Source organism: Hippocampus guttulatus, chromosome 11, assembly GCF_054856545.1.
Source record: "Hippocampus guttulatus isolate MCC_2025c chromosome 11, RoL_Hgut_1.0, whole genome shotgun sequence".
Lineage (NCBI taxonomy): Eukaryota > Metazoa > Chordata > Actinopteri > Syngnathiformes > Syngnathidae > Hippocampus > Hippocampus guttulatus.
Genome location: NC_141271.1, coordinates 22063403 through 22087741, shown reverse-complemented (window position 1 = coordinate 22087741; position 24339 = coordinate 22063403). Strand labels below are relative to the sequence as shown.

The 24339-nt window shown below is 57.3% G+C and overlaps 3 protein-coding genes across 5 annotated transcripts; 1 reads left to right on the top strand and 2 right to left on the bottom strand.

Moving 5' to 3' along the window:
- Positions 1–329: 329 nt before the first annotated feature.
- On the bottom strand, positions 330–7219 carry sestd1 (SEC14 and spectrin domains 1). Its single transcript, XM_086123114.1, has 19 exons — positions 6993–7219; positions 5993–6068; positions 5795–5903; positions 5530–5620; positions 5352–5465; positions 5158–5271; positions 4983–5071; positions 4857–4909; positions 4561–4647; positions 4323–4480; positions 3955–4077; positions 3666–3869; positions 2940–3054; positions 2707–2857; positions 2517–2598; positions 2326–2448; positions 1946–2137; positions 1662–1765; positions 330–898 (listed from the first exon to the last, which is right to left on the bottom strand). Exons 2-19 carry the CDS (start codon positions 6066–6068, stop codon positions 637–639), a joined length of 2247 nt encoding a protein of 748 aa, XP_085979240.1. The 5' UTR covers positions 6993–7219; the 3' UTR covers positions 330–636.
- A 730-nt stretch (positions 7220–7949) lies between these two features.
- On the bottom strand, positions 7950–18186 carry fhip1b (FHF complex subunit HOOK interacting protein 1B). Of its 3 annotated transcripts, none has more exons than XM_086123112.1 (12): positions 17403–18186; positions 16657–16847; positions 15228–15569; positions 13933–14574; positions 13366–13611; positions 12984–13151; positions 12473–12552; positions 12212–12381; positions 10971–12110; positions 10655–10833; positions 9750–9912; positions 7950–9672 (listed from the first exon to the last, which is right to left on the bottom strand). In XM_086123112.1, the coding sequence occupies exons 3-12, from the start codon at positions 15360–15362 to the stop codon at positions 9371–9373; spliced, it is 3225 nt and encodes a 1074-aa protein (XP_085979238.1). In that variant the 5' UTR covers positions 15363–15569; positions 16657–16847; positions 17403–18186; the 3' UTR covers positions 7950–9370. The 3 variants fall into 3 exon arrangements, with proteins under 3 accessions (XP_085979238.1, XP_085979236.1, XP_085979237.1); XM_086123110.1 differs by having other exon boundaries at positions 17781–18186; XM_086123111.1 differs by having other exon boundaries at positions 16657–18186.
- A 550-nt stretch (positions 18187–18736) lies between these two features.
- Positions 18737–23926, top strand: cnga4 (cyclic nucleotide gated channel subunit alpha 4). Its single transcript, XM_086123766.1, has 7 exons — positions 18737–18873; positions 20785–20886; positions 21109–21215; positions 21676–22259; positions 22661–22906; positions 23135–23300; positions 23367–23926. Exons 1-7 carry the CDS (start codon positions 18737–18739, stop codon positions 23924–23926), a joined length of 1902 nt encoding a protein of 633 aa, XP_085979892.1.
- Positions 23927–24339: the final 413 nt, after the last annotated feature.

Sequence of the window (24339 nt, the reverse complement as noted above, 5' to 3'; positions counted from 1 at the left end):
TTTGCCAAGTCAACAAGAACGAGCGATACATGAAACCGTATTCTCCCTGTCCACATTTAACAGTCCCGTCAAACGATGTCATTTTTTTTGCCATTCGTGTGTAGCTCTGATGAAGTCCCCGGGTAGCCATTTATAAACTTTTCGAGCAAGAAATAGGAGAACCATTGCATCAAGTGGTTCAGGAAATATTGACGACCTGTCATATTCTTGTGCCCACGATGGCACATGGGCGGCCCTCGGCTTTACTCAGTACCCAAGCAGAAGAAGTTTTCACTTGAGAACCACGAGTTAAAAGTGAGCACTGCAATCATAATAAAACGGACGAAAAGTCTGAAACTTGCAAAAGTTTATTTGAACCGTGGCATGATGAACCACGTCATGAACAATTAATTGGGGAGAGGGAGACGACATGGCAGCCACCTTAAGCGGCAGCCGTTAAAGCTTCAGGGTTGCTTAAAAAGGGGGGGGGGGGGGGGGAGAAAAAGGAAAATAAATTATTTATTTTTCAACTCAAAGTTTAGTTTTGGAGAGCGCATGCGGGAACAAGGAGCATGCTGGGGAAAATGTCTTCAATCCAGGTGTTACAAATAAACCGTTAGCATTAGTTAGCTTCCCGGGCTAACGAGCGCCAATCACTCAGCATTGCAGCATGCTGTCCTCCTGAAGATCCTGGTCCTGGTCCCGGTCCCGGTCCTCCTCCTCTTCTTTCTCACCCGCCTCCTCCCCGATGACGTCAAGGACAGCATGAAGCACCGGGTCCTGTGGGCGGGGCTCGCTGTCCAGCTGCGCCTCCTGAAGCTGCAGGCGGCGCTCCTCCACCATCAGGAGGCGCTCTCGAACGCACTCGGCTGCCGTCGCTGCGTCGTCACCGCTCGAGCTGCCGAAACGCTGCTCGCTCCTAAGGCACCCGCACGCAGTTCAATTACGGTTTCAAGTCAGGACTAAGGTTTGGAATGAGACTTTTAAGTTCGGGTTTCAAATTAGGACTTCAAGCCTGGGTTACGGTTTCAGTTTAGGATTTAAAACATGGGTTGAGGTTTGTCTAGTTTACTGGGGTGAATGATGGGCTTGAAGCCCAGTTTTAGGTTGGAAATCAAGATTTTCAAGACATTGTTAGGGCCTCAAATTAGGGCTTCAAGCCTAGGATCCAGTTTCACAGTGTTACGGTTTCAATTGGAACCTCACTTGACATTTCAGCATTTTTGCTCATATAAGTGCAAGAAATGAGCTCCGTCCGAAATGATTACGACTTTCTGAGGACGAGCGGCTCAGAGAACGGATGGACGGACGTCAGCTCGCTCCGCTTAGCACCAAGTAACAAGTTAGCATGCGCTCACCCGGGTGGGTTAGCACGTGGTCACCCGGGTTAGCGTGCGTTCCTCTGCATTAGCATGTTAGCATGTGGTCACCTATGTTGGCACGCGGTCAACTCTGTTGGCGTGTTTGGATGCGGTCACCCAAGTTAGCGCGTGCTCACCGCCGTTAGCGGGCTGGCATGCGGCCACCGGTGCCCGCATGCGATCACAACGCCGTTCGTAATTTACCATACGGCCGCACGTGTTGCTACATTAGCATGCGAGCGCGGGGAGCGGGCCTGTCAGGGCGTTGTGTGTCGTTTTTGTGTCGTGTTGCGTTACGCGGGGCAATGCGTGTCTACCGACCCATCGGGGAAGATGACGGGCATGCCGAGTCTGTCCAGCAGAGCTTTGGCCGAAGCGTCCACCTGATCCAGAGACTCGGCCTCCGCGTGCTCATCCTGTAACGCCTGAAACACACGCACACACACACAAGGCCTCATTTTTTTAGCAGTGGGAGGTCAAATTACGCCATTTTGTCAGTCTTCAGCGGAACCCCAAGGGCTCTTTATGACCTCATTGTGTATTTCTACTTTAAATAGTTTGCTTCAATATCATTTTGTCATGATCTCGTGTGTGCGCGCGCTGACCACATCGGCGTGCTGGTGGAAGGCGAGGGCGAGCTGCAGTCGGTGTTGCCGCTCGTCGGCGCTGACGGCGAACTGCTTCCACGCGCGGTTGAGTCGAGGCAGCGTGTCGCCGGACGAGCGCGTGGCGCAGCGCAGCGACTGGCACAGCACCACCGTGGCCTGCAGCAGCTGCCGCCCGTAGTCGTACGTGCTCTGCAACGCACGCGTTAGCCATCGTGGGACACGCACGCTGCGCACACGCATGCATGCATGCGCAAACACACAATCGCACGCATACTCACAATAACGTGCGCATCCCCCCCCCCCCCCCGCCCCCCCCGCACTCACACACACGCTTGACATGACACAAAGGTTTGGCGCACGGCCACTTCCGGTCTGACCTGTGCCACGTCCACGAACTTCTTGTGTTTGTCCACCAAGGCTTTGGTGTCGCGGGCGTCGTCTCCGAGTCGCACGTGCGTCTTCAGCAGCGCGTCCAGCAGCTCGCACAGCCAATCCACCGCCTGCACGCGCGCACACACGCACGCATCATAGCACCTATGCCGGTGACATCATTCGGCTCACATCTGACCTGTAAGGCGTCTTCTTCGCATTTGAACAACTGAACCATCTGAAGCATCTTCAGACGCCGCACGTCCACCATGTCCTCACACCTGCACGAACGCACGCGTCCGCGCGCGCGCACACTTTTGTCAGGTCATTGGAAATCGCCACACGTTAGCATGGGGTCGCCACCGCTAGCGTGTTAGCGGTGCCTTCACCTCTGTTTCCTCATCTGCATATCGTCCACGACGTCGCGGATCTGCCGCGCGTTGTCCCTCTGCTCGGCCGCCGCGTTCTCGCCGTCGTCGTCGTTGCACGTTTGCTCCAGCAGCAGCGCCCCCTTCTGGCGCAGCGACGCCAGCCCCACTTCTGCTCGTGCGCAAAGAGGGAGGGGTCAGCGCGATTTAGGCCCCACCTCCCCGCACTCCCACGTACGTACGTACGTACGTACCGACGCTCTGCAGCTTCTCCTCCAGCAGCTTGAGGCCGTGTTGGATTTGCGAGCCGTCCGCCGGGGCCACGTCGGCGCACAGCGTGCCCAGGAGCGCGTCCAGCTGCTGGGACAGCTAACGACAGCAAAGGCGACATCAGCGCCGGCCTTCTACGTGCGAAGACAACTCGCGCCGATACGTAGAAAAGCAAAGATGAATCAAAACAAAAGCGAGACAAAGCTCATCTAATGACGAGCGACGCGAAGCCGAGAGTGGCGAAGCGCTCGAGCAGCGCGGGAAGCAAAAGGAGGCCGAGATCGCCTTCGAGGACGATTTCCATTCGTAGAGCGCGTGACTTGTCTCAGCTGGTCTCGATGAGTTCTGCTCCCAGGCAGGCGAGTGTTGAGAGAAAGAGCAAGAGAGAAAGCTAGCTTCGTTCATCAAAGATGGAGGGCAACTAAGCTCAAAGTCAGCAAATACACAAAAAGAGAGATGAAACATGCTAGAAGAAGCGAACTAAAAATTGCTACTCTTAACTCATTCACTCCCAAAGACGTATTTAAACGTCTTTTCAGACTTGGTCCAGAATTGGCTGGTACTGAATGAGTTAACAAAGGTTTAAAAAAGAAAAAAAAAAAAAGGGGCGACGCAAGAAGTCGACAGGCGGGTCAAGTCAGCTCCGTTCCAACAGAGCGAAGGGAGCCGAGACGGAGATGAGCCAAGTTGCGCGGCCGGGCCGCGCTCACCTCCTGCGCGGCGGCGTGGAAGGCGTGCGCGGCCTGCAGGACGTTCTGCCGGCTCTCCAGCTGCGCCGCCTGCTGGTAGCAGACGTCGCTGAGCTGCCGCTGCAGCGCCTTCAGCTCGCCGGCTTCTTCCTCCTCCTCGTCGTCTCCGCCGCCGAGCAGGGCGCCGATCTGCTGGTTCAGCTCCACGTAGGCCGCAAACCATTCCTGGCGAGGGGGGGACACAACCCGGGGCCGGTTGTTATGCGCGCGGTCGGAGGACGCGGGCGGGCGGGCGGGCGGCTCTCCGTACGCTGTGCTGACTCTCGATCTCTTCGTGTTTCTGCTGCAGCGCCTGCGCCGCCCGCATGGAGTCTCCGATGGCCCGCTGGGTCTTCAGCAGCTCCGAGCCCGGACCCTGCAGCCACGTCACCACCTCACCCGCGCACGCACACGCACACGATTTCACTTTTCTTCTCCCGTCGCGAGCGTGACAACCGCGTCTATTTTCATGTCGCGGCTTTCCCTTCCCTTGTGGCGAGTGCGCCGAGCGGCTCGCTTTGCCCATTTTTGAATGTGTGTCAAGTGCGGCGAGAAGTAGGACGGCGGCCGCGGATCTGCTGCCGTCGCCCTGGCGACCGAGCGGCAGACGCGCCTCCGAGACGGCCAGCGACCGCTCACCTGCGTGACTTTGGCGTGCACGTCGTGTATCTGGGAGCGCTTGCTGCGTTGGCGGCAAACTTCCTGGTAGCGGGTGTACTTCTCCCTCAGCGAGTCCAGAAGCTTCATGACCTGAGGCTGAGCCAGGAGCTCCTCCTCCATCGGACGCCACGTCGGCGCTGTGGGCAAACGTCGGGGGGGGAGGTGACGACCGGCTGAGGCGGGCGCAAGGCAGGAAAGCTCGCGTCAGCTTCCTCACCCGCCGGCCCTCCGCCGCCGCCGCCTCGTCCGCCCCCCTCCGAGACGTTGAAGCGTCGCTGCTGGAGCTCCGAGAGCAACTCGTGACCTACGCGCACACAAAGCAGAAAGCGGCAGCGTCAACGAGCCCCCTTTTAACGCGCAGAAATCACATGAACGCACCAACAAAGCACCTACGGACGTGCGCGCGCGTGCAGCGCAAACCCGCTCGCACGTTCGCACTGGCAGAGCGACATGCAAATCCATCAAAGCACACCGCCGACACGCGACGGCGCGAAAGGCTACGCTGACACTCACCCGTCTGGAGGACCGTCTCCGGGTCAAAGGACGGCAGGAGGACGTCAGCTGACCTACACGCGCACACAACGCACATGAAAAGTACAGCGCGTGCGAGCGCGAGGGAGCGCGAGCCGGCGCGCGTACTTGTCCAGGGCGGCGCTCTTGTCGCCGTCGTTGATGAGCGACAGCTCGTCCAGCAACGACGTGGACTCCTTGGTGAACTTCTCAAACACCTGCCGCGCAGAGAGGAGGTTGGGTTGCCACGGTAACAAGCACATTTACGACGCTTTTTCTTTTTTTCAAAAGAGGCGGCGGCCACCAGTCGCTTGCTGAGCCAATCGCCGTGGTCGTAGTCCAAGGTCCCGCCAAAGTCGTCGGTGAGCTGCGAGGGTTCGATGTAGCGCGTCAGCTTATTGGCCGACACCAGGATCACCTAACGGGGAGCGCCGCAGCGGGAGCGTCAGTTCAGCGCTCGCTCGGCGGCGCGCCGTCCGCACGCTCGGCGGGTCCGACCTCAAAGCCGAGTCGGTCCTTCTCCTTCCAGAAGCAGAAGTGCGTGACCTTCTTGTCCCAGAACTCGTCCGGCTTGACCACGCACACCAGCGACACCTCGGCCGGGATCACGTTCTGAAAGGGCGCTCGTCAGTCGCAGCGCGTGGCGGCGCCGGCGGCGCGCGGCGTCGGCACGTACCTGCAGCATGAGCACCACCGTCTTGACCGTGTTCCACTGCGAGCGCCGCCCGTCCACGATGACGGTGAAGCCTCGCGCCTTGCACTTCTCGCTGCGCACGAACACGCCGGGGTCATTGAAGAGAAACTCATATTGTCATCAAGAAAATACAATCGCGACGGAAAGTCAGCAATGCGGTAACAACGCTAACGTTCCGCCGACGACCTTCCGGGACGGCGTGAGTGCGGGCGGCGAGGTGGCGCGCTCTGTCTGGGTGCGGAGCTACCTGGGGATGCTGAGCAGATAGTCCAGCGTGTCGCTGAGCTCATCCATGTTGGTCTGCTCGCAGCCCAGCGGGATGCTGAGGATCAGCCCGCTGCGACGGTCTTTCCCGCCTCAAAGGGCAAAGGGCACGCGCGCTTCAGTCACGTGCGTAAGAGGGGTGGGTGGGGGGGACCCCAAAAAAAGGGCTGCGGGCGCCTACCTGAGAGGAAGGCCAGCTTCTTGTTGAGCACATTGATGATGCCGCTGGCTTCCATGGCGCTAACCTGATGACACATCTCAAAGCACAGCACCAACACAATGGATCCTTCATATGATCAGAATCACAGACGTTTTGCTCGAGGCTGACAGAAACACGCCCCGCCTGTCTCGGGGTTTTCTTCGAGGGGCCGAACTGAATAGGAGCAGGGTGGCTTGCGTTAACTCTCTACGGGAAGGCTTTGCGCTTCACATTTCTGGACGGCGATAGGAGTGCGAGCGCCTTTTACCCTTGGCCACGATGCGGCGCGCGATTCTCCACTGGAAACTTTTGGGGAGCTTCGGAGTTAAGACGGTTGCAGGAAGCCACCGGCGTGCTCCCGCTGTCCTTCGCAGCTCAATCGATTGGTCAATAAACGGACGTGTAGTATGTGCCGGTGTTAAGTGTGTCTAAAGCTCTCTGGGTGGCCACCGTATGATGTCGATGCACGCGCTGAGAGATCATCGACCATTTTATAAGAATCGAAGAACGTGAGGTGGCACAATCTTGAACCGCGATCGCAATTCTGCCCGCGACGCTCGCATTAATCCGATGGTCGGCGAGTTTTCCCCATTTAGAACGCGGCCTCCGCTTCACATCTCGTCAAGCACTTTCTCAAGCAAGCGAGGAATTGCTCGTCTTTGTTTTGCCAAACGAGGACGTCGGGCTCTCGGGTTTCAGCGCCAATCTTCCACCCGCAAAAACACTTTCGAGATGATCACGGTTTGAACCTGGAACGGACGATGAACGTTATTCGATGGGAGAAGTCGGGCGGCCATATTTCGTTCGACTTTGGCGGTTCCCGATGATGCCCCAAATGCGCCGCGGCAGCAATTCAGTTCGGCTCGGCCCGCAGCCGCCATGACCTACATCGACTCCCGCCCGACTCTTCCCTCGCCTCTCCATCGATAACTCTCCGATCGATTTGGCAACAACTCTCCGCCGAACAACGGACTTTGCCTACCTTTCAGTCGTCAGACTCTTGGCATTGTGCGTCTTCGTCGGAGCTTGCTAAAGTTTCCGGGGGCTCCAGCGTGTCTCCCGTGGGCGGATAATGACCGTTTTTCCATCCGGCAACGCGACACTCGCCAGCCGCCGACCAGCTCGAGGTGGAAGGAAGCCAGGCGCAGAGCGTCGGTCGGCGGGCGGCGCCGCCGCTGCTCCGCGCATGCGCAATGCCGCTCCGGGCGAGACTGCGTCTTCCGCAACCGCTCTCGTCAAAAAAAATAAAAAAAAAACCAACTACATTCAAAAAAGGCTAACGGTGCCATACCCGACCCGATATGTCTACGTCTTTCTATAAGCAGCGGTGCTTGTAACGAAACATTGACATATACAAGCGAGAGACCGCGGCAAATGCTTAGATAAGAAGGTTAACTCTTACTTTGAAGATACAATCCTTTCTCATGCGGGAGTCCGATATATCCGGGGCGGGAGCAGCCGAGACGTTCACTGACAATCGGAAACTTAACTGCATGTGAATACAAGTGTAAAAGTCAACAAAATATGGGTGGGTAAAAAAAAAAAAACAACAACTTGGAAATATTGACTGCACTGCATCATACTTACACAAAGTACGTGTAAGTATAATGCGGTGCAGTGATATGTCCACTGGGAGGTAAGCATCTTTGGAGCTGGAGAAACGTTTGATTCCACTTCCGAGTTGAAATATTTTCACACCCTGCTGTGCCATACAATTTGCGTAGGGGCAATTTGTACTACCATAATTGACGGGAGGACATTGTATTTGCTCTTCCCGTCAGGTTTTGTGATTGAGACGTTTTAACACACTCACTCAAGCCACCAGGTCCCTTTTTTTGACCATTTGCATCGACTCCAATGGGCTACCGCCCTTTTTGGTTTGGCACGGGACCGCTCAATGGCGTTTTTAACAAAGAGAGTTGAGACACACGAGGGGAGCTCGTTGCTAACAAAGACTTTATAAATTAATAAAAACATTCCCTTTAGTGTTTTGTTTTTCGTGACAGATTGTTCTCCACCCATCACACACACACATGCAATGGCAATCATGTACAAAAATATTCCTTTTTTACGCCTTCCGTGTTTCTCCTTCGAACAGAATAATTTGCTTTGTTGTTTGCCTTACAAAATTTACACGCGCAGTTTTCAGGTGCTGACTGCCGCCACGTTTTTGCATAGTTGCAAACCGGATGAAACATTTGATCGGGTGAGGAGTCAAACATGGCATGGGAACGAGAAGAAAAATCAACACCGAGCACACTTGGCGAGTAGACAAGTGCCTCCGCCTTGCACGCAGACTTTGTTTTTGTTTGTTTTGAGAGTCGGATCCAACCTCCACTTAACACTTGCTTTTCACTTGATGGTTGAACATTAAAAGTGACGATGTCACGACGATGGGAGGAGGGACAAACAGCCTCCTGAACATCAATGGAGGAAGACAAAAGTCTCATCGGCAAACATTCTTACGAGAGGAAGTCCTAAAAGCTCTCCTCCCTCCCTTTTTCTTTGTTCACCGCCAAGTGCTCGGTGGCAAAACTTGTCGACGCGTGACACAAAAGACCAAAAGACCGTGGGTGTTTGCGAGTGCCTTGTTGGCAGTTAGCACCAAACGCTAGCAGGATGGAGTCAAAAGACGCCGCAGAGATTTTGGCCCCCGCTGTCCAAAACTCTTGGCTGATTGGCCGTCACTGGACCGAGGCGGCCGTAAGGGTCATTCTTTCAAGGGAAAACTTTGGAGCAGCACGTCGACTTTGCCCGTTGGCCATCGGGTCAATCCGTCGCATCATGCGCACGACGTCACGCGCACGGCCGGGGGCCCACGTTGTTTTGGCGTCGACCCCTCGGCATCCTCGCGCTCTCTTGGTCGGCATCGAGCGATCGACGTCTCTTCCCTGGTGTCTGGCCCTCAGCATCCCGAGCTCTTAGGTGCGTGCTCCCGCAGGACGTCCTCCTCAACGCCTTTAAGACTCTCCGGGTCGACAGAGCCCCTTTGTCTTTGACCCATCCATTACGAGACATCTACTCCGAGTTGGACCCCCCCCCACCCCCCGACAGAGTGCATCTGGTCTCGATGTCTGCCCCTGAAAGAGCGTCTTCTCCTCTGCGTGCGCTCTTGAGTGTCTACCCCTCAGTGCGGAGTCCTTGGCACCCGCCCCCGGGCCTCTAGACCTCCACGCCCGTTGCCCGCAGTCCCTACCCTTCCGTATTCCAAGGCATCGACTTCTAGTCCCCCACTCCTCCACGTCCAGCCCTCAAGGGGCCGGTTCTCCTCGGAAGCCGGTCTTAAGTGTCTACCTGCGGGCACGGTTGAGGTCCACTTCATGGAGCGGAGCCCTCGGCGCGCGACCCTCGGGGCATCTACTACTCCTCGGCGTCAGCGCGAGCGAAGGGCAAGGCCACGGCGTGCTCCTGGGCGAGGGCGGCGAGCTCCTTCAGGAACTCGCAAAAGATGACGGCGCAGTAGACGGCGTTCTTCACGCGCAGCGCCTCCGCCTGCTTCTCCAGATTGGAGGCTCCGGCGCCGCCGCGGAACAGAGCGCTGTGCAGCGTCTGGCCGCCCACCCGCACGTGGGCCAGAGCCATCTGGGCGGCGCTGCGGGTCCGAGTGGGGCTGCCGGCGTGGCGGAGGATCAGCTCGCTTAGGGACGACTTGCGGCTCTTGACTGGCACGAGAGAAGAGCGGGCGGGGGTCAGCGCGAGAGGAAGTCACCGCGGCCGCCCGTTTGAAACCCCCGCTCACCTAGCGAATCCGAGCGCCGGAGGGGTGGGACGGCGCCGGGCGGCTCGCTCCAGTCCACCTTGCCGCGCGCCGCCAGGTACTGCTGGGCTTTCCTCAGCATGGCGGGGAAGTCCTCATGGGAGGCGGCGAAGGCTTCAATGCGGTTCTTCACGGAGCCCAGCACCTGGAGACGGAGGCGGTCGTTTCCCAAATACACCTCGACACGGCCGCCGTATGGTGGCAGTGACCGACTCGCCAAATTTCAAAACAAAAACCGCTCAACGCCACTCCCCGGTAAAGTTCACCCTGAAGCTAGACAGAAAAACAAACGATGACCGATTGCAACGATTAAAAAGCGGCGAAAGCAAAGGGTACCCCATGGACTTGAAACTTCTGCTACCGCTTTACAGGACCTGAATCACGGATCGGTTCAGGTCCCGGAAGGAACGCGAACAAAATATCGACCCGGTCGGGCTGCAGACTCGGGTCGATGGGCGGAGCCCAGAGTTCAAAGCAAACACGGTGAAGCGCCACCTAAGCTGTTGCGCCGCATGCAAATGGAATGAAGCCGCCCCCCAGGTGTCAACGCTTTTCGATCCAGGTTCTGAAGCGCGCTCGCCCCACCTCCCTCCCCCGAATTCCTATGACGGTCTTTCAAACCATCTTAAATGTTTTCTCAAATGATTTTCTCGCACCGTCCGTTCTTTTAGCCGGCAGCTTTTGATTTCTTGACTTTGCGTTCCATTATGTGGTTTGCGTTTTGCTTTTAAATCCTGAACTTTTAAGTGAAGCTCATTCGGTAATCGTGTCCACAAAATGCGCCAAACCACAATCAAGCGGCCCCGCCTCCGCCAAAGGTTCGTTCCTAACGTTGAGCGCCAAGCCCCGCCACCGGGCGAGACTTCAACCGGAGGGAGGCGGCTGACCTGGATGAGGGACTTGACGCTGGGCTGGAAGACCATATTGGTGTTGAGCAGGAAGGAGCGCAGCAGCGGCTGAGGGTAGCACGCCAGCCGCCCCACGATGCCCGTCAGCAGGATGTTGACGTACAGCGAGTTGTGCAGCATGTTCTCCAGCTTGGCCAGCAGCACCGCCATCAGCGGACCTGGATGTTCGTTGCCAAAAGAGCAGCGGTAAATGACCGACTCTCTCTCGCGCTCCAAGCGGGCTTTCAAATCACATTTGAGCAAATGATCAGAGGCCCAATGCCACGCGGGCCAGGAAAAACTGTGAGCTTCTTACCCGTGTACGGCTGACACGAGCCCTGAACGAGAGCGAGAGGTCTGGCGGGACCGCAGACGCCCGTTTCAGAACTTTCCCCCTTGACGTCGGCGCCGGCGGACGTTTTCTCCTCCGGGTCCTTCTGCTGCCGGCGCCGGTCACACGGGGACGTGTCCACGGCGCAAGGAGGCGGCGGCGTCGCCCGGGCCTCCAGCTCCTTGGTGAAGGCCTCGATGCCGATACCCTCAACGTCGGCGTGGTCGGGGGGCCGCGCCTCGCCGGGAGATTGCTCCAGAAGCTCCCGGATGAGGCTCTCCGCCGTCGGTCCTCGCTGCTGGCCGGAGGCGTCGGCGGCATCGGGCGGCGGCGTGCGGGCATCCTCGCTCGGGCATCCGTTTCGATTGGCGTTCTCGTCCAAAAACTCCTCGTGGTCCGAGTGTCGCTTCGCCTTCTTGGCCTCCAGCTCTCTCCCGGGCCCCGGTCGGCTCTCGCCCGGCCCCGCTGTTCCGTTGAACAAAGGCGCGCAAGAGGCGGCGGCGGGGTTGTCTGGCGCAGGCGGGGAAGTGGGCAAAGGCGCCAGGCAAAGGTGCGGAGGAGCGGGTTTTGGGAGGAGTTGGTCGCACTGCTGCAAGCTGCGCTTCTTGGAGCGCGGCGTAAGGGGGGGGCAGTTGCTTTGGCCGATGGCGATTCCCCACTCGCCGCCGTCGCGCTCCGAGCCGCTCCGCTCGCGGCGCGCCGCTACCGCGTCGGCTCGCCGCTGCCCGCCGCCCCCCGGCTGGAGGCACGAGTGCTCGGGGTACACGGCCGTAGAGGGGGCGTACGCGGGAGGGCCCGGGGGGAGCGGCGCAGCAGCGCTCGGGGAGGGCTTCTCACCGTCGTAGGGCGCCGACCAGTCCCGACACGCCCAGGAGCAAAGCTCAATGCTTCGCCGGGCATCCTTCAGGTAATCCAGGTAGCCTGAATCCCAGGCCGCCATTTCAGGCCGCGGCCGGTACGCGGGGCTGTCGGGGGCGGCCGACCGCGGAGACTCCGAGCCGCCGGGGCCGGGTGGAGTCCCCGTCGGGGTCCCGCCGCTCTGCTGGCGGATGAAAAACGCCAAGCGGGACGGCGTGCTGGGTCTGGGCGGCGCCGGGGACTCCCCGTCCGCACCGTAGACCGCCGCTGTGGACAGGAGGAAGCAAAATATGCAAGGTGCCACATCTTACATTCCCGGGTGAACCGTCCGCCGAGTCGACGGGGACTTTGGACCCCTGGGCATTCACCTTTGCCCCTGAAAGAGGGGTCCTCCTCCCGCACGGCTGGGGGCGCGGCGACAGCGCGGCAGCACTCGGGGATGAGCGACAGGAACTTGTCGGCGCATTTGCCGTACATGTCGGCTTCCCGGATGGCGCGGCGCTGGCTCAGCATGACGTGGCCGCACGGGAGCAGGTACCTGGTGGCCGGCGGAGCGGGTCACGGCCCCGATGACGCCGTCCGACGCGCAGCTAATGTCACCCATCGATGGTGGGGGCGGGCGCACTCACCTGAGGACCAGCTGCAGCATGATGTCCTCGCAGTTGAACGACAGAAGAGTCCGGAAGAGGCTCAGGGACACCATGCAGAGCTGCCGCAAGCACAACAAGGCGCGCTTTCACCCACCGCCCCCAACAAACGTGGCGATTCTTCCCTGCTGGCCGACATTCGTTCCTCCCTCCCTCCCTCCCTCCCTCTTTCAACTCATTTGGAATGTTGTTGTTTTTTTTCCCAATCTATCCAAAAACATACAGATGACTGATTCTTCATATTCAAATTTGAGGCTCAAATTCAAAATAAATCAAGTCAAGAACAGGCGACAGGACAGACTTTGAGAAGTGGAATGAGCACTTCAAACGCCTGAAGAAGCTTTTAGAAGAAATAAATTCTGAAAAAAAAGTACAAAAAGGCTTCATTTGAGCTGTGGTTACTTTTGGTTTCCATCCTGCTTTTTGGTGGCAGAGAAAGAGAGAGAGAAAAAAGTGGCACCGACATGATCGGGATATGCGCGCGTGCTCCCACCCTGGAGTTGCCGCCGATGCGCGTCAGCAGCGTGTCCAGAATGGAGTCGTCGTCGAGGCGATGCAGCAGGATGAAGCGCAGGAAGGTCTTGAGCAGGGATGTCTCGCTCACGCTGCGCAGGAACAGGTCCAGGTAGGCCGTGCTGGCGATCATCTCATCCACCGACGACTACGCACGCACGCAAGCACACAGTTACGTATGTCACAAATCGAGCTGTTCCACATCTCCTTCACGTCATTTTTTTTCCTTCCCCAAAACCAAAAGCTTTGAACAATATTTTTCTAACCGGGCTAAACAAGCGTGAAACAAAGCGCAGCATGAATTTGCAACAATTCATTTTGAGAAACTGTGAAAATAAGCACCTCTTGGTCTCGTTTCGTACCTTGTAGAGGGCGGGCGCCACCACGGAGACCAGGAAGCCGTTGTGCAGATAGTCCAGGAGCTGCGAGCGCACCATGGGGTGGGCCACCTGCACCACCGCGTTGCAGAACTCCAGCGAGTTCATGAACACCGCCAGCGCCGACACCCCCATCCAGTCCTCGCGCCGCAAAGCGTGCCAGTCGTCCCCGCGCACCTCCATCTTGCGGGGCAGCGAGGAGTAGAGCGCGCTCAGGCCCGTCGCAAGCACCTGCCGCGGGTGGAAATCGCGCGTTATCACTGATCAATAATTTTGTAGCTTGTAAGGACGTGAGGCCAATATGGCCTCTTCACACCAAAATGGCGGAGGTCTTCTGTCGCTCTTGGAGGCCAGACACGCCTACCGAGTTTCATGTGGCGAGCTCAAACTGGCTCAAAAATAAAAATGGTTCACGAGTTGGCTGATTGAAAGCAAAATGGCGGACATGCCGCATCTTTTGCGTGTCTACCCGTGATGTGCTAGCTTTCATGGGCTAAGCTGCTGGGCGTAGATGCTTGTCAAGAGTTGAGCCTGCGGTGCGCGTATACGTACGGGGCAAAAGTAGGAGTTGTGCGCGACGTAGCGCGCCACGGCGCGGTCGGCGGCCGAGGTGGCCATGACCAGCAGCAGGGCGTCCCGCGCCTGCTGTCCGACGGCGCCCTCGCGGTGGATGAAGGGCACCAGCAGGGAGAAGAGCGGCGGGTCGGAGGAGCCCCGCTGCGCCGGAGCCGCCCGCAACAAGGTCTCCAGCAGCGCCGGCTCGCGCGCCACCCGCACGCACACCTGATTGAGGAGCAGCACCAGGCTGTTCTCCAGCGCGGGGGGGCACCCGCGCTCCGAGTGGGCGCAGGCCGCCACCACCCTGAGCAGCGGGTGCAGGATGGCCGGGCGGCGCAGCAAGGCCTGCTGCGACTGGCCAATCAGCATCTCAAAGAGCTTGAGCAGCGCCCCCAGGCTGTCCGTGTCGGGGTCGCCGCGGAGGTGCCACCGCAGAAGGCTTTCCAGGACCCGCTCGCGGACCACCAGCTGCAGAATGGGCCCCGCGCCTTCGCCGCCGTCGTCGTCGCCGCCGCCGCCGCCTTGTGGGGGCCGCTCCTCGGCCAGGAGGCAGAACATCTGATCTGTGTGGTTCCTCACGGCGATCAGGTCGTCGGTGGAGCGTGACAGCTCGCTCTGGTCCAGCACGCGCGACACCTACGGAATACAAACGCCACCTTAGCGCAGCGCAGCACCCCCACATGTGTCAAGACTCAGAGTAGATGGGAGAAGGAAGGGTCACCCTCTGCTAGAGGACCCGAGATACCGCCCCGGTGGGACGGCAAGAAACCATTTTGGATATATTTTAGATATGGAGATATAAATAAACACGCGCGCGTGCACGCACACGCCCACCTAGCTATATACTTCAACTTTATTCTCCTTTAGATGACTTTTTTGTTTTTTCGTCAGGAAATATGCCCTGGAAAGGACATTTTCTTTCTCTGCGTGTACGTCAGCAGGAAACGGGTGGTGGAGGCGGTGCAGCAGATGACTGCGCTTGATAATCAAGTGTTACTTCCTCTGACGCCTCGGCAGCCTTCAACAAGATCAACGCGTCTCGTCTTGAGGGGGAAAAAAAAAACAACCTGACTTTTCATTTTTGAGTAAGGTCCATTTTATTGTCGAATAAACGCGACCCTATTCTCGAAAAAAAAAAAACAACAAGATTCGACTTGGAACTGTTGAAAAATGACGACTCCATTCCTAATAAATGACTTGCATCGCAGAAAACGTTTTGCATTGTTTTGAATGCATTTCCCCCAAAGGACATGACTTGCTATCAAGACGGTTGGCGTCAAAGCACTCACTTGTCTCCAGTGGTTCTCAAAGACCATGAAGCAGGTCTCGGGGTCGGCGGTGCACGAAGGCGCCTCCTGGGGGGTGGCGCCCCGTCCCGGACGAGCAGCGGGGGTGCGTGGAGTCAACCTGCTGAGCCAGCTCATCTTGGGGCGACGATGACCCAGAAGCCGAAGGCTGCGCTATTTAAAGGCGACGGGCGCGGGGCTGGGACGGGCCGGGGGCGGCGGGCGGTCGTGGAGTCGCTCGGCCGTCGTCACTCTCGCTCAGGGTTCACAAGCAGGAAGTGCTGCGACGCCCTTGTCCGGCCACAACCCGTCATCCGGTCTGCGGCCACGACCACTCCATGCTTGCTGTCGGCCCGAGAACATCGTCGTCAGCGTCATCGTCATCATCGTCAACAGCAGCGGCAGCACATTTGTCAAGTTCGTCGCCCAGATTGAGAATAGCCAGATGAGGTGGCGCGGGCATCGGATCGGGATGTCTCCTGGACCCCTCCTGCCCGGCAAGGTGTTCCGGGCACACCCCACCGGGAGAATGCCTCGGGGACGACCCCGGGACAAGCTGCGCTGGCCGTCTCCCAGCTGGCCGGGAAATGCCACGGGATACTCCCGGAAGAGGCGGATGAAGTGGCTGGGGGAGGGGGAAGCCTCGCTTTCCCCGCTCAAGCAACTGCCCCTTGCGACCCCAACCCGGATAAACGAAAGAAAACGGAGGCATTCGCAGAGACGCATTGTATGTGAGCATTCCGGTAGTGGAGGCTAGCTGGTTGCATACCGTATGTATGAAAAGTAGCACAATTTAAAAAAATGTTTTTTTAAAGTTCTCGGTCACAACTGCTATAACTACCATGATTGCAATATTGATCAAAATAATCACGATTATCAATCTGACGGTTAACCCGCAGCCCCAACCCCGTTTGCGTGTCAGGTGCCTCACCTTGACAGACTTCCAACATGTCGGCGTCACTCTCCCGCAATCACTCAGGCAACAGGCCGACGACATTTGATGCCTAATCTTAATCTTCTACTCAACGGCTGCGCTGAGCGGTGCAATTCCGCCATCTTCTGACGTATTGCTAAGTCATGACAGATTTGCTGGCCCACATGTTTTCCACACTCGCAAAACCCTTGGACCCCAGGGGACCAAAACGTCCGCGGCAGTACAAGAAGCGAAGGAGATCGCGGGCGGACCCGGCGAGCCGCCGTTCGCTCTGGGAAAAGCGATTTCCAAAGATCGCAGGTGGACCGGCGATCCGGACAAATCTCTGGCCACCTTTCAACTCCCAAGTCCAACCAAGTGTTGACATTTATTATCCACAAGTTAACTTTTAAACCGCTTTCATCTTACCTTTGAACAGGCAAGCTGAAGAACGCGTTCAAGTCCTCATGAGGACATAAGTCAATAAATAAATACATCCATACATAAATAAATACTTACTGACTGCAAACGCGTCCGGCAACCGAAGCAGGACGAAGGCAAACTTTGACGGCCAAGTTGGACAGGCTTCCCGAGACGGACGGGCCACTTCCAAGACGCGACCTCCTTCAAGCCGGAGCGCAGGCGTGCACGCGGGGAGGCGAGCGCCGAGCCGACCGACGACCTTTGCACCCCAGGGTGGGGCCCAGCCGCTGCCGACACCGACACCAGGAACAAAGCATCAATCGCCTTTCATGCCATTGCTACTTTTTCCCCGACGAGACCATTTGCTTTTTAGCCAGACAAATACTACAAATATTGAATTGTAAGATGGACTTCTTTCTTGAAGAAAAATAAATAGATCAATAAAATAACTATCTTCAGAAGATTTTTTTTTGGGGGGGGGGGTCTCAGAGGAGTCTGTCTTTATTTTCCTGAAAGTTCTGAGGGGGAAAAAACTTTTTTGTACAATTACAATTCATTTTCTTGAAGAAAAAAAACTAGTAGAAACATGTAAATATGTGAGCTAAGGCTAGGACTTCTTTCTCCCCAAAATATCTTTATAAGATGCCAATCTCCTAAAACACAGGTGTCAAACTCAACTGTCAGCTGGCGAAGATGAGATGAGAAATAGGATTTCACTCAATAATGATGTTCAGCACTTATTAGAGGGTAACTCTGATACACGGTATTTTCATATTAGATTACCTAAACTCAGCCTTTTTACTCCGGCCCTAATTCTGAACAATTAAAAAGACAATCAGTACCGATTATCGACTGATAGGACTTGCGTGGCGATTGACTTTTCAGCCCATATCGTCCGGCGTTGCGTGCAGAGTTTTGATTTCTTTCTTTCTTGAGCATCGGCTCCGTCATTTGCGGATTTCACGGGTTGCGGGTTGGTCCGGACATCGCCGCCGCCCGCGTTGGAGCGGGGGCATCGCTAGCTGCTCGTCTGTCCTCTTCGGAAAGGCGCTCGGACTCTCCGGCGTCAGCTAGCATCGACGAACACTCAATTCTGGACCAACGACCGAATTCCTTCGCCGCTCGCGACGGCGAAAGCGAAGAGCGCGAGGCTTTATGAACGACATTAAGACCATCGTCGGCGCTACGGTGAGGGGCAAACGTTCGCTGGCCTGGCTCACCTGGTCCCGCCGTCCGGTCGAGCGAAGGCTCGGCTAGCGGCTACGAGCGCCGCGACGTCAGCAAGGTGTCCGGCGGCGACTCGACGCGAGCGGCAAGGCGGCCCGCGGCGCCTCGGTGCTGGGGCGGGCGGGGGAACCGACTAGAGAGAGAGGCGCCCCGTCGGGGCGGCGGCGCATCCCGTCGGCGACCAATGGAACGAACATGGCTGTCCATCAGCCAGTCACGCCGAGCGTCGTCCTCGGCCAGCCGCCATCTTGGCCGTCTGAGCGTGACACTGCCACTGACCCCGCCCGACGACGTGCTCGTGCACGTCAGCCCTGCGGGCACGAGCACGAGCACGTGCCGCTTCTGCAACCCAGACGGAAAAGGGGAAAAAAATCGTGATTTTACAGTAGCGTTGTTTTAAATGCACTTTGAATGATGTCCAGCATGTCGAGTTGACGAAATATGTCATAGATACGCAAATAAAGATGCCTCGCCTTCTCAGAAAAATCTAATGTCTTGATAACATTCATATTCCTTCTGAATAAAATACGTTTTTTCCGCAATGTTTTTTTTCCTTCCATAAAAGTTGATAAGCGTTGATTTAAAAAAAGTCTTTTTTTTTTTTGAGAGATTTCAAAAACAAAACTTAGAAGAACAGAATGGTATTTTGTTGAGACTTAAAGTTGAAATTACTAAGGCCATGGTGGGGAGAAAAGGGGAATCACAAAGTCGCATTTTCTTGACTTCCAAAAACCCCAAAAAGTCATCATCTTATGCAAGGTAATGATGCAAAGAGGCACTGAAATCTGAAAACAAGAAGAGCTTCCCAGCGCCTCCTCAGATGTCCCGAAGGGGATGAAGACACTCCCGGAGGAGACAGCAATGTTGTGCTGTCGTCCATAGTGACAAAAGCCTCTCTCGCTTGCACGCGCGCACGACCACGCACGCGTCCAGCAGATTTGAAGCGACCATGAACGGAGGTTCGGGTGGCCCGGCCTCCGCGTGGCTCCGTGCCCGGCAGAGGTCCAAGGTGGCCCACGACGAAGACGGCGACGTCGGCACCCGCCTCGGCCGAGACGGGACGGATCCCCGTGAGGCCCCCCCAACGTGAGTAGACCAACAACGAGACTTTTCAACGTCAGCGTGCGGTCTTCGACTCATTTCTCGAGCACTTTCGAAGCGCCGCTGTGTACAAAGTGCTCCATGTGGAGCGAAAAAAAAAAAAGTCATAGGCTCCAACAACAAAGGATGAAAGCATGCATTGATAAGGAAGATGGTAAAAAACGGTCAAGCTAAAATCAAGTCTCACGCTGCAGCAAAAGCCAAAGAATGAAAATGAGCGTTCAGCACACATGGAGATTTTTCTTTTCAGACTGACGCCCGACTCGTTTCGGAGCTTATGTTCGGGACAAAGCCGCTCCCGTCAGACATGAGGATCATCTTGTCGGGCAATTTGATGAGACGCAAGGGGGTTGATGTCCTCGATCGGGACAAAGGCAGCCCGGTTGTCTGCATCGTGTGTCCCCAGACAGAAAGATCGAGCCGGTGCGCCCCGACTTCCGTTCCCGGTGCCGACGGTTCTGGACGACCGCGTCAAACGGAGCCGATCTCGGAAGGGCGATTCAGTTCGGCGATGCGGCCGCCGATGAGGACAACGGCGTCCTGTCTTTCAGGACGATGTCACCTCAGATGATGCGTCCGAGCTTTGTGACACCGGGCGCCGATCGGACAAAACTTAGAGCGAGGCTCCGACGCCTCGGCGACAATCCCGACCGAGCGGACGACATGGACGCGGAGCACCGACGGGAGGCCGCGACGGGGGAGGTGGAGGCCCTGCGGCAGGAGAACCAAACCCTGAAGCAGCACATCGCGCTCCTGGAACTGCGCCACGTTTCCGAGCTGAGCGGCAAGGACGCCCTGCTGGCCAGAGTCCTGTGGAGGCGGCGAGCTCGAACCCGGGCCTTCGTGGACACCCTGCACCAGCTCACCCTGCGCGAGATGCAGCTGAAGGAGAGCGAGGAGCGCTGGAGCAAGCGCTGCGACGCCCTGGAGCTGGGCCACCGGCGGCGGATGAGCGACTCGGAGGAGACCTGGAGGAAGAGGCTGGGGCAGCTGGAGATGGAGCTGCTCGCGGAGAGGAGGTGGAACCAGAGGATCGCTCGCCGACGGGACCGCGACGAGCCGCGGATTCGGGACACCGACCGGGGGGGGACGGCGGAGGAGAGGACGCGGGAGCGCTCGCCGCCCGAGGAGCCGCCGACGGAGACGGCGAGCCGGGCCGAGAAGAAGAAGAGCAAAAACAACGGCAAGGGAAAACGATGGCAGAGGAAGAAGAAAAAGAGCCGGACGCAGGACTGAAAAAACGCATTTTACTCGGTTCAACCCAACACCTTCGTACTCATCCGGCGTCTGCTGTCGGTACAGCCTACATTGGTTCGATTGCGCCCGGTGTCATTTATTTGTTGGGAATTTTGGAGACGGGTCCAAATCACTCATGAAACCCACCGGTCCTATTTTCGCTTGAAAATGTTTTCAAACTCGCAAGTGGAATCAGTGCGAGTGGCTTCTGTCGACCCCCCCCCCCCCCCCCCCGGGACTTCCGTTCGGCACGACGTAGGCTGGGAATCCCCAGCCCGTTGCCCGCGAGAACCAGATGAGTAGCCCGCAGGGCTCTTCTCAAAAGATCTCACCCGCGATGGGACGTTGTGATTTTCTTGGAACGCGATGAATTGAAAATACGTTCAAATAAAGTGCTGCAGACTGATAGCGTTATCGGTTTCGGAGTTCTTGTGCGAAATGCTCAACGTGAAGACTTGGGGTTGGTGATAACTGAGTTGTGTCAAACCCTTTGAAGCCAAGAAGTAGGTCTCACGTCGTTCCAAGAGGTTCGCGACCCGCGCCGTCGGCTACCCTTTGCCACGGCCTCCCTCGCCGAGAAGGAAGCAAGTTGAAGACCGAGGGGATAAGCCTTGGGTTGGTCAAGTTAGTTCATTGAAATTGCTCCTTGTTTGTTTCCAGCCGGACGAGCCGGGTGGTTGACCCGGCCGAACACTTCTACTACGTTTGGCTGCAGCTCATGGTTCCGCCCGTGGTCTACAACTGGGTCGTCATCATCCTCAGGTATGCGCCATCATCTCGACGCCTCGTTCACAGCCGCGCCACCGTTTAGAACCGGTCCGAGCCGTCGTCGCTTCGGAGTGACTCTCTGCCACCCAAATTGCCGTCCTGCCAGTGGAGCGGGTCTTCAGAGAGGACGCCGGAAGGCCGCGCGCGGCGCCCGGCGCAAACAAATCGGCGACGCCGACCAAAACGGAGCCTTTGCGTGTTTGTTTGGTTTGACAGGACGTGCTTCCCCTCCATTGGCCTGGGCTACCTGGTGGTGTGGCTCACCCTGGACTATGCGTCGGATCTGATGTACGCCGCCGACATGATCGTCGCCGTACGTTCCGGTAGGAATGACGGGTCCACATCTGACTGTCGGACTCGTGTTTCTGGGCAACGGGGGAGCTCGACATACTCCTCCTGCGGGTTGTTTGTATCGTGACGACCGTTGAAAAAGCAGCTTAGAGTGGCACCCTTGCAAAACATCGGAATATTTGTCGTACGTAAGGTCACGACGCTTTCGCGGCAACGTCCGGAACTTTGTCTCCAAACTCTTGCTATTTCTGGTTGGTCTTCGGTTGAATCCTGAATCCCGTAAGCGAGCGGGCGGATCTGGAGACTCCTTGAACGTGCAACAATGTCCTTGTGCATGCCCTAACGTCGACTAGCTGATCGTGTTTCCAAAACGAACGCTCTGGCAAACAGAAATAGTTGGACCGGCGGAAATTTGTAGGCGGAAGCCAGAGCCCCGTGGCCGTGTCGTAAACCCCATCGCTTTGTTGATGGAGGGTTTTGTACCGTCTCCAGGCTACCTGGAGCAGGGTGTCCTGATTAAAGATCTGGGTCGTCTGAAGACTCGTTACCTTCGCTCCGGGGCTTTCCTCCGGGACCTGGCGTCCCTGCTGCCGACCGACTTGTTCTACCTGGTCTTCGGCGTCCAGGCGGCCACGGTGCGGATCAACCGTCTGCTTCGCACGCCGAGACTCATCGAGGCCCTGGACCGCATGGAGACCAGGACCTCGTACCCCAACACCTTCCGTATCACCAAGCTGATGATCTACATCTTTGTGTTGATCCACTGGAACGCCTGCCTCTACTTCGCGCTCTCCGACTACATTGGCTTCGGGAGCGACGGCTGGGTTTACCCCAACATATCCGACCCGGTGTTTGCGTCCACCCGCCGCCAGTACTTCTACTGCTTCTGGTTCTCAGCCCAGATCTTCACCACTGTCGGAGACACACCGCTGCCCCGTCGGGAAGAGGCCTTCCTGTTCATGATAGCCGACCTCCTCATCGCCGTGCTGGTCTTCGCGTCCATCGTGGGAAACGTGGGCAACGTCATCACCAACCTGAGGGACCGCGACAATGTCTTTTTTCCCGATCACGAGCTGGTAAGACCGGTGGCGGCGGAAGTCGCATACGACGACGCCGTGACTTCAGACGCTCTCGGACTGCACGAACGTAGCCCGATTTCTCAGCCGACAGACGAGTCGCGGACAAACGTGCCACTGAGGCCATTTGGAGTTGCCTGGACGCACCATAGCCCGCGTAGCGTGACGTACTCGACGATTGGCCGCGAGGCGTCACGACGACACTCGCGCGCAATGAGGGATCAACAGCGGCGCGGCAGGAATGGCCCAAATTTCACCGCTCTCATCCGTCAAGAGCCGATTTACAAACCCGTCTTAGTTCCTCTTTCTTTGCCACCGACGTACGGTCGAGCGACGGGCACAACCGTTGGGTGCCGGACCCGGGTGTCCCATCGCCGGCGCTTCCTTCTGGGTGTTTTTAGGTGAAGGCCTTCCTGCGCAGCCACCACATCAGCAAGGAGCTGCGGCAGCGCATTGACAACTGGTACCAGCACCTTCACATCAACAAGAAAATCATGCGCGAGAACGAGATTCTGCAGCAGTTACCGGTCCACCTCAGAACTGAGATCGCAGTCAGCGTCCACTTGCCGACCCTCTCCAAGGTCACCATCTTCCAGAGCTGCGAAAAGAGTCTCCTGGAGGAGCTGGTGCTCAAGCTGACGTCGCAGGTCAGCCAGAGGGCGTTTGCGGCGTGGCGTGCGTTTGGGGTCTTACCCTCGGTCAGGTTTGTGATTCGTGAAGACATGAGGGGTAGCAGACCGGTTCGGGTCATGCGCGTTGATGTCAGAGGTGGCGACGCTATGCGCGTCAGTATTCTATTCTAGGTGTGGTGTTGGGAGCGTTTGTTTGAGATTGCAGGAGTTGGCATGACAGAGGCGGTTGCGTGCGTGGTGCAGGTCTTCAGTCCGGGGGAGTACGTGTGCAGGAAGGGCGACGTGGGCCATGAGATGTACATCATCAAAGAAGGAAAGCTGGCCGTGGTGGCAGACGACGGCATCGCCGAGTTTGCCGTGCTCGGCGAAGGGAACTTCTTTGGAGAAATCAGCATTCTTAACATCAAAGGTCAGGCCCTCCGCGGTCTCCGACTTTGTGGCGACCGCCTTTTTAATCCCAATCTTCACACGGTAGGCAACAAGTCGGGCAATCGGCGCACCGCCAACATCCGAAGCATCGGCTACTCGGACCTGTTCAGCCTCTCCAAAGAGGACCTGACAGACGTACTGTCTGAGTACCCGGCGGCCAAGCGCCACCTGGAGGAGAAGGGCCGCCAGATCCTCACCAAGATGGGCATGCTTGATGACGGCGGGGCGGCGGCGGGGGACGGCGCTCAGCAAGTGGAGACCAAGCTCGGCGGGCTGGCGAGCGTCCTGGACGCCCTGCAAACCAAACTGGCTCGCCTCATGGCGGAGGCCGAGTCCAGTAACCGCAAAATGGAGGCCCGCGTGGCTCTGCTGGAGCGGGAGCTGGAGGCCCGCCGCCGTCGGCCGGCGGAGGCGGCCGCCGCACGGGGAGAGCCCCGCGGGCACGGCGTCGGCGAGACGGCTGCGAACGAGCGAGAGGAGGCCGAAGGCGAGCGGGGCGAAGACGAACTCCGGGTCAGCGGCGGGCTGGATAAGGGTGACGGCGACAGCACCGGGGACCGGGCGGAAAACCGTGATGGGGGTGACCCAAAGAAACTATCCGTGTGACGCTTTCGTTTCAATGACACCTTCAGCATCTTCACCTGACGTGCTCTTCTACTCCATGCAAGCTTAGACTTACTAAACAGTCGAAACAATCAAAATCCAAGGAGAAAGTTGCCTTCGGCTCTTCTTGTCTTCCTCCTCTGCGGAGGCTGACCAAAACCTGATTCACCCGGAGACCACCTACAGGCCACTGTTGGAATACCAAGCAGCCATCTTCAGGACAGCGGTGACAGTTTGACCTCAAGCTACATCTGAGTAACTCGGTGTCACCGACTGGTTTGTGATTTGCAAAAAAATAAAATAAACTCCACTCAACTGTTTTTATATATCGTTTATATCACGTTACAATGTGAAAGTGAGGCTTTTTCCTGTTGTGACAGCAATATAACAATAGCCTGGCAAGCCAAGCACCGAAA